This window comes from Mus pahari, chromosome 14, assembly GCF_900095145.1.
Source record: "Mus pahari chromosome 14, PAHARI_EIJ_v1.1, whole genome shotgun sequence".
Lineage (NCBI taxonomy): Eukaryota > Metazoa > Chordata > Mammalia > Rodentia > Muridae > Mus > Mus pahari.
In genome coordinates, this window is record NC_034603.1 from 53176773 (window position 1) to 53185412 (window position 8640).

The 8640-nt window shown below is 41.5% G+C and overlaps 1 protein-coding gene across 9 annotated transcripts in view; it reads left to right on the plus strand.

Moving 5' to 3' along the window:
• Positions 1-8640, plus strand: part of Bcas3 (BCAS3 microtubule associated cell migration factor) — a 487192-nt gene that overhangs the window by 178343 nt on the left and 300209 nt on the right. For all 9 annotated transcript variants that reach the window (XM_021213444.2, XM_029545996.1, XM_021213443.2 and 6 more), the window contains exon 16: positions 2656-2806. In XM_021213444.2, coding sequence (XP_021069103.1) covers positions 2656-2806 — 151 coding nt within the window. The remainder of the gene's footprint in view (positions 1-2655; positions 2807-8640) is intronic.

The following is an 8640-nucleotide window of genomic DNA, read 5'->3' on the forward strand; positions in this document are numbered from 1 at the left end:
TTCTTTAACAGCTATCTATTATAAATAGGATTTCTGGTTAATATACTAATTTCTAGTTCAGGCAGTCTGTTTGGTAATTATATAAAAAGAATTACTGAGCTTTTGTAGAACATATTTAAGCTATGCTATTAAAGAGATCTGTTTAGAAACTTCTTGCCAAATCTAGTACTTTGTAAGAAAGACACTGCCACTCTTCCTGCCCCGTTAACATAAACACAAACATAAAGTCTTCACAACTTTACACACCCCTGCCTACTGTGTTGCAGATGGAGGCTACATCTTAACTACACAGTACCGGAGGAGGAGACTATGGACAAATAGTGCCTGAGAATGCACTGTCTCCTAGGGAGGCAGTGAAGCTGCTGCGTGCTGGCCACTGGAAGCATCCCATTGGGAACACCCCAAGGAGCCACACTGTGCCTCTCTCACTCATTATTTACTTGTCTTTCTTTTATTTCCTGATGTAGACTTCTGTGCCGGGCAAGGGCTCTACCACTAAGGTGTATTCCAAAGCTTAACAATGTCTGATCAGTACTGTTCCATGAGCTCACCATCTATATTTGCTTGCTCAAGAATTTTTGTTAGTGTGTACTATTCCTCCTAAGCCTGGCAACATAGGACACATTTGTAACTGCAGTGTTAGGGTGGCTGAAGCCGCAGGACCTTGAGCTAGAGGCCAGCCTAGGATTCATAGAGTTGGGAGGGAGGGAGGGAGGGAGGGGAATTCTAAAAGGCAAATAAATTTATCTCCCCACAGCGTCATGGTACCCCTCCGAAGTAGTATTTAGACACTACCTTTACTCCCACAATGGCATCCCTGCACACTTCTTTCCTTTATGTTGTCCTTCAGGCCCTGAGCTGCCCTGTCCTCCCACTCTGTCCACCCAGGTTACTTCCCATGTGGTCTATGAACCCATTTCCAAGTAATCGTTGCCACATGTACTTCTCTTCATTCTGTGCACTGTACGGTTTGTGATAAGAGGGATACGGACCCCCACAGAACTTATCTTAGGCTGGGACACTCATCAGGTCTGTGCTTAGTAGCTGATAAATGTATATGACATACACATATCCAGAGTTTTATTAGCTTGTGACATATTAATGTTGGATCCTCGTTTCAATATAATCACAGTCATCTGATAATGAATTGTCAACTATTGTCTCTATTGACCTTGAGAATATAAATCACTCAGAGTGACTCAACTGTTAAAAAGTTTTCTTCTTTATTGTATTACAAATATCCATTCATTTTTTTCCTTAAGGCTCTCTCTTGTGTGTGTAACATAGTCTGTTTGTATGTATTGTGACTGCTACCTTTTATATCACAGCTAAGGTGTGAATTGCTTCTACTACTTTTATGAAATTGGAATTTGCTAGTATGGGGAGTCAGAGATTGTTGTGCTTGAGTTTCTTATCAGCCCTAGCATAGCTTAACTGATTAATTCTAGGGAGGGAGTGATACAAGCTGTTGGACCTGTGTCCTTGAAAAGCAGCACTTTGCCACTCATGTCTGCTTTTGAAGTCAGCATCTTCCTGGAAGGATTAGGAAGTGGCTGTTCTTGTCTTTCAGAGCTGCATAGTCTGAGCATTGATATAGTCATAGCCTCTTGGCCTAACTGCACAAACAAGATCATGCTTAGCAGTAGTAGAGACACTCTAACATTGTGGGAGCCTACCACAGGCTGTGTCTACATTCCACCCCATTGATGTGTCTTCAGGTGATGCTCATTGAATTGTATATATTCAAGTTTTAGGACATGGAACTACTCTTCCTGACACTATTTTTCATTGAATGTGTATTTGTGGTACAAATTAGGAAAAACTATCCTTACTTCTCAGTACCCATCAAAAGGCAAAGCAGCTTCTTTTACAGTTCTCATAGTAAGGTGAAATAGTGAATTTTTATCAGAACAGTGGCCTTTCTAAGGATGAGCAAAAAAACCATACTGTGTTTAGAAACAAGAATTCTGGGGGCTATGAAATCTGGTAAATTGCTGATGTATAAGTGTGAAAACCTGCGTTTTGATCTGTAACATTCATCTAAAAAGCCACGGCCAACAGCACAGATAGATATTCCCGGTGCTGAGGGCTGAAACCTACCTGAGAGCTCCTACCTAGCCTACCCACCGAGTCAGCGCGGGGCTTAGGTCCAGTCCAATGCCCTGTCTCAGGGAGGAAAGTGAAGAGCAGCTAAGGAAATGCCTGACGTGGACCTTTATGTGCACACATGCATGCGTGTACCTTTGTGCACATGTACACAACAAAGTGAAAAACAAAAATCCATTTGCAATCTCTAAAACTAGTTGCTATGGTTACTTCTGTGACCCCTAATGTTGGTTTCTTCCAGTCTATATGAAGTTTCATAATACTTGTATCAATTTCCTTTAAATTTTATCTTGCTTGTTTGTTTGTTTTTTTTCATTCGTTTGTTCATACATTCATTTGTATGTGTGTAGATACTAGATGACAACTTGTAGGAAGTTGATTTCTTTTACCATGTGACTCTGGAGACCACTCAGGTTATCAGGACTCTGGAACAAATGCCTTTCTGCACTTGGCCATACACCAGTCCTTGATTTCTTTCTTAAATGAAAACCTTTTCAGAGGGAGGGGTGCTTCCATTCCTGATGCTCTGCTTTCTGTTTCTTTTTGTAGGGAAGCTGACCAGCCAAGACTCTTACAATAACTTTACCAACAACAACCCTGGTAATCCCCGGCTTTCTCCCCTGCCCAGTTTGATGGTAGTGACGCCTCTTGCACAAATCAAACAGCCAATGACATTGGGGACCATCACGAAACGAACAGGGTAAGGCGTCCAGCTTGGTGCTGTTCCCACAGCCACTGGGAAGGCAGGGTGGACAGAAGTTGAATGTGCTGTTTTTTTCACTGTGTGCTTTTGATTATGTCCTTCATTTCCAGCCCACACCAGTCTCCATGGCAGCTGAGTTAGTATAGAGTTCAGAATGCACACAGACATGCTCACACACAGAGACAGACATGCTCTCACACAGAGACATGCTCTCACACAGCTGTGTACACGGATCTATAGCAGTGACAAAGTTTTGAAAGCCAGTATTGGCTAATGAAAACCAGGCTCCTCCACGCAGCCATGCTTTCTGCTTTGTGGCATGGTGTTGTCTGGTTGTACAGTTTGATTTTCTTGGCCCTTGCCAACACACTGCCCACAGCACAACACATTTTGATAGAGTCATATATTAAGAAAAGTTTTCTAGATGACAACTGAAGTTTAGGAGACTCACCTACTCACTTGGTGTGGGTATATTACCCCTCCTCCACATATTTACATTCCTCATCTATTGTTAGAGTCTGGAGAATGTGCTATTTCACATAGCTGAAAACCAGTACAAGATTGTGTTCCCTGTCACTCTGAAAGACCCTCTATAGCATTCTTGAATTCTTTCCAGTGTTCATTTTTGGTGTTCTCTACCTGTTTGGAATATGTGGATTTGAATCTATAAATGAATTACAGCATTCATTGACATATGATATTATTAGATATTCTGTAGTATGGTGATACTGACTATTCATTTTGGACTACTGAATTTATATTTCTGTGTCATGTCTATGGCCAAATTATTTCTTTTACTCCACATACAATACCAGTATTTAATTGTGTTAGAAGTGGGACAAGCTGTATATTTAAATTCTGTTTTAAAATAATATAGAGAAAGCCCTGTCTTGACCCCAAATAGTCCTTAGGTTCTCCCCCATGAAAAAAATAGACTAAATTACCTGGCCACTGTGTTGACATACTGCTAATGTAAAAGAGCTTATAGAAGTCACTTTTCTTAGAAAAACTATTATGGTTCCCAGGTACCAGATTGCACTGTCACATAGGCCCTCAGCCTAGTTGACATGGTGTTTATGAGTGAGGCAGGCCTGTTGACAGAAGCAGGCTGAGTTTATAACGTTTTATGGGGAATAAAAGGGGAAAAAAAGTTCTTGAAAACCAACTTCCCAAATCACAGCTCATTGCACCATCCTTAGACCTGGGTACCATGTAATTTAACTCTTTGTACTCAGTAGAAATGTAATTTCAAGTGGTGTGTTAGTTTTCTTTTTTGTTAGTTTTTGAGATGTTGACCATGATGTTCCCTCCTCCCCTAAGCTTTGAACTAGTGTCTTCTCTGTGTGTAGTAGTATCAAGTAAAAATGGTTCTTAGCCTTGAAAAACAATTTTAAAGTATATTTTTGACACACTGAAGTTTGCCTGAATGTTATTTTATGTTATGCACTTCAGCACTATATAATTCTAGGTAGAATTCTATTTTTCTGGATCTCAGTGAGATCATATTTTAAAATGTTCCTCTAATTCAAATGTACGTTCAGAGCGAGGGACTGTCTGAGAAGATGCCCTAGGAGCTTCCTGGGGACACACAGCATATTCTGTTGTTTGTCTCTGGAGCCTTGGTTCTTGTTGTTATTAGCACAGGACATACTGTATCCACTAAAATATTAGCTCTCTTCTCCCATAGGCTTTTTAAACAGCTTTGAGATTGGTGCAGATGTGTTAGACACACAAGGACAGATGTTAGCATTTAATAATGCATATTTATGCCTAGTGATGGAATGTACATTTTCTTTTCTCTGAATTTGAAAGTTCCCTAATGAGACACTTGTGCTCTCTCAAGAGCCCTACCAGCACAGTGGCAGGTGTAGATGATGTTAGAAGATTCTACATTTCCTTTTAAAAACTTTCCTGGCTGGAGAGATAGCTCAGTGGTTAGGAACATTGACTGCATTTTCGGAGAACTTGAGATCATTAGTCAGCATTTGCATTCCCATATCCTCAAAGCCATTTGTAACTCCATTTGGGGTACCCAGCAACAAACATACATTCAGGCAAAACACCCATCCCTATAAAAAGAAATAAAAAATTAAAGGGCTGGGTATGGTAGTGCATACCTTTATTTAATCCCAGCACTGAGAGACCCAGGTGAGTTCCTACACAGCCAGGGCTATGTAGAGAGACAAATCAAAAATGTTTCTTTAAATTCTCAGATTTATAGCCTATATATTCTACGTGTGTCATCATGATTATTTTTACTATTACCCGTGCAGTGTCAGATTGTACACGGGCTCCATGCAGACATGCAAAGCATTCTACTGCTCAGGGCAGGCTGACCCCGAGCTCCCTCTTAGATTCCTTTAACACTTATTGATGAATGCATTGGGAATTTGAATAATCTTATGTGCCTTGAAACCAGCGTTAGTATATACCCCAGTTACTGTTCTGCTGCTGTGAAGTGACAGCTATGGCCAAGGCAACTCTCATTAAAGAGAACATTTAATTGGGGCTGCTTCACAGCTTTAGAGAATTAGTTCCCGATCACCCCTCGCAGGGTGGATGGTGACAGACAAACTGGCATAAGGTGCTGGAGGGGTAGCTGAGAGACTCACATCCAAATCTGCAAAGAGAAAGACACAGTGGGCTTGGCTTGGGCTTTTGAAATCTCAAGGACACCTCCATAGACACACCCACTCCAACAAGGACACACTTGGGGACTAAGCCAGGAGTGGGTGGAATTCTCATTCAGACTACCACAAGTGTATGATGCTTGAATTTTCCAACAGGCTCAGAACTTCATCAGTTTTCTTTTAAATTGATGAATTTTAAAAGGAATTACAAATTCCTTTCAGATGTGCTGTCTTCAGGTATTGTTGCCAAATAATTTTAGACTTGTCTCAAAATGAACCTTTGGTTCTAATATTTTTGACATAGTTTCCATTTCAGCAATATAGCAAAGTCTGATAACAAAAATTCTTGTATTCCCAAATCTCCCAGTGTTAAAAATGCTAAATTTATCATTGACATTTTTCATTCATCAAAACATGATACTTTTCTAATTTTTTCAGAATAAATTTCAGGTTAATGACCCTTTCCCCCTTTGTCTTCCATCCTAAAATTGGAGGAAGCATTCTGCTACATGGCTACACTGAAATCATCAAAAGAAGAATTTTAGTCATTATTTACCTTATACCTCATTTTATTTATACCTTATTTATTAATTATTTACTTTACACCTCAATCCCAATCATAGATTCCCCTGTGCAGTGGTTTGAATATGCTTGCTCCAGGGAGTGGTACTAGTAACAGGTATGGCCTTGTTGGAGTAGATGTGGTCTTGTTGGAGGAAGTGTGTCACTGTGAGGGTGGACTTTGAAGTTCCACCCAGTGCAGAAGAGGCAGTCTCCTTCTAGTGACCTTCAGATGAAGATGTAGAACTCTCAGCTCCTCCAGTGCTATGCCTGCCTGGACACTGCCATGCTCTTGCCTTGACAATAATGAGCTGAACCTCTGAACCTATAATCAAGCTCCATGTTGTCCTTTATAAGAATTGCCATGATCATGGTGTCTTTTCATAGCAGCAGGAACCTAACTAAGACACTCCTCTCTTCCCCTCCATTCCCCTTCCTCTCTTTTGCCTCAGAAAAGGGGAGGCTTCCCAGGTATATCAGCCTGCTTTGGCATATCAAGTCTCAGTAGGACTAGGTACATCTTTTCCCATTGAGGCTAGACAAGACATCCCAACTGGGAAGAAAGGATCCAAAGGCAGACAACAGAGTAAGAGATATAGCCCCTGTTCCTGCTGTTAGGAGACCTACATGAAGACCAAACTATACAACTGTTACATATGTGCAGAGGGCCTAGCTCCATCCTATGCCTGCTTTCTGGTTGGTCATTCACTCTCTGTGGGGCCCTATGAGCCCAGGTTAGTTGATTCTGTAGATTTTCTTATATACTGTCCTTAATATCTCTGGCTCCTCCCCCCCCCCCCCGCCCCTTCTTCCACAGGAATCCTCAGGCTCTGCCTAATGTTTGGCTGTGGGTCTCTGCATCTGTTTCCATCAGTTACTGGGTGAAGCCTCTCTGATGACAGTTATGTTAGGCTTCTGTGTGCAAGAATAGCAGAATGTCATTAATAGAGTCAGGAGCGGGCTCCCTCTCATGGCATGGTTCTTAAGCTAGGCTAGTCATAGGTTGACCATTCCCTCAAGTTCTGCTCAGTCTTTTACCCCTGCATATCTTGTAGGCAGGGTCAAAGATTTTGTGGTTGGGTTGGTATCCCAATTCCTCTATTGAAAGTCTTGCTTGGTTATAGGAGAGGCCATTTCAGGTTTCATATCCTCTTAGCTAGGGTAACCTCAGTGGGTCACTAACTAGGGTCCTGGGAGTTTGTCTTAGGTTTCTAGCTTGTCCCAGAGATGCGGCCCCTAACGGTTCCAGTTTTCTCTCTCAGTATTCTCCCCCTCTCTCCTCCCTCTACTTGATCCCCATCTCCTCCCCTACCTAGTCTCCTTACTCCATCCACTCCTGATGTTTATTCTATTTTTCATTCTCCATAAGATCCAAGTATCTTCCTCCTTGTTACTTAGCTTCTCTGGGTCTGTGGATTGTAGTATGGTTATCTTGTACTTTGTGTCTAATATCCACTTGGTACACCCCATGTCTGTCCTTCTGGGTCTGGGTTACCTTACTGAGGGTGGTCTTTTCTAGTTCCATCTATTTGCCTGCAAGTTTCATGATGTCATTGTTTTTAATAGTTGAGTGATATTTCATTTTATAAATTATAAATTGTCTTTATTTGTCCTTTCTTTGGCTGAAGGACATCTAGGTTGTTTCCATTTTCTGGCTGGGTATGGGCTGCAGGGTACCACTAGTGGGGTGCTTTCAGGGGAGTTGGTGGGCAAGACTTGGAGGGGCGGTTGTCTTATCTAGAAAGGAGGCAGAATTGTAGGGCAGGAAATTGAGCACAGGGTACAGGTACAGTTTACAGTTTTGGGTGTGCTTTCAGGGGAATTCTTATTTGTTTTATCTTATTTGTTAATTCTTGCAGTCTGTAATGAGTTGTTTACTTCTGTAGCAGAGCTCTGAGTTAGCACAGGTTTGATGATACAGCTGATGGTGACTGATAGACACTTTGATTGTAGTTTATGTCTGACCATTTGCAGATTGCAAGTTAGTTCACCTGGTTCTTTTTTCGCTTTTTCTTTTTCCCCTTCCTTCCTTCCTTCCTTCCTTCCTTCCTTCCTTCCTTCCTTCCTTCCTTCCTTCCTTCCTTCCTATCCATCCATCCATCCATCCATCTGATTTTTGTTCACAATGTCTTGTTAATTGTCTGTAACTGGTCTTGAGCTTGGGATACTGCCACCTCAGTACTGAGTTCTGATGTCACAAATGGTCACCATCATCACAACTACTTTTTAATAATACTATGTGTATCTCTGTGTTGGGGGGAGCGTTGGGCGTGCATGGGTGCTGGTGGAATCAGATCCCCTGAACTGGAGTTACAGTGTCTGACTTGAGTCCTAGGATCCAAACTGGTGGTCGCATGCTCTAGTAATGACTGAGCCACCCACCCAGCCTCCATCGTGGCTACTTTCTGTGTCACTGTCTGAAGTGTTTGTTGACTACACTCAGAACGTGCTCTTGTCACTTTTCTTATTCTTAAACTGCATGCCAGCCACCTATTTGTGGATAGTTTTCTGAATGTGATTTTTAATTTTTGTCTTAAAATTAAAGGAATTTATTAAAATGTGAATTTTGCCTTGTCAGGACTAAAGTTTGATTCATAAGAATATATTTTCTGTCTGGGCTTGCTGGTGCAGACTTGTAAT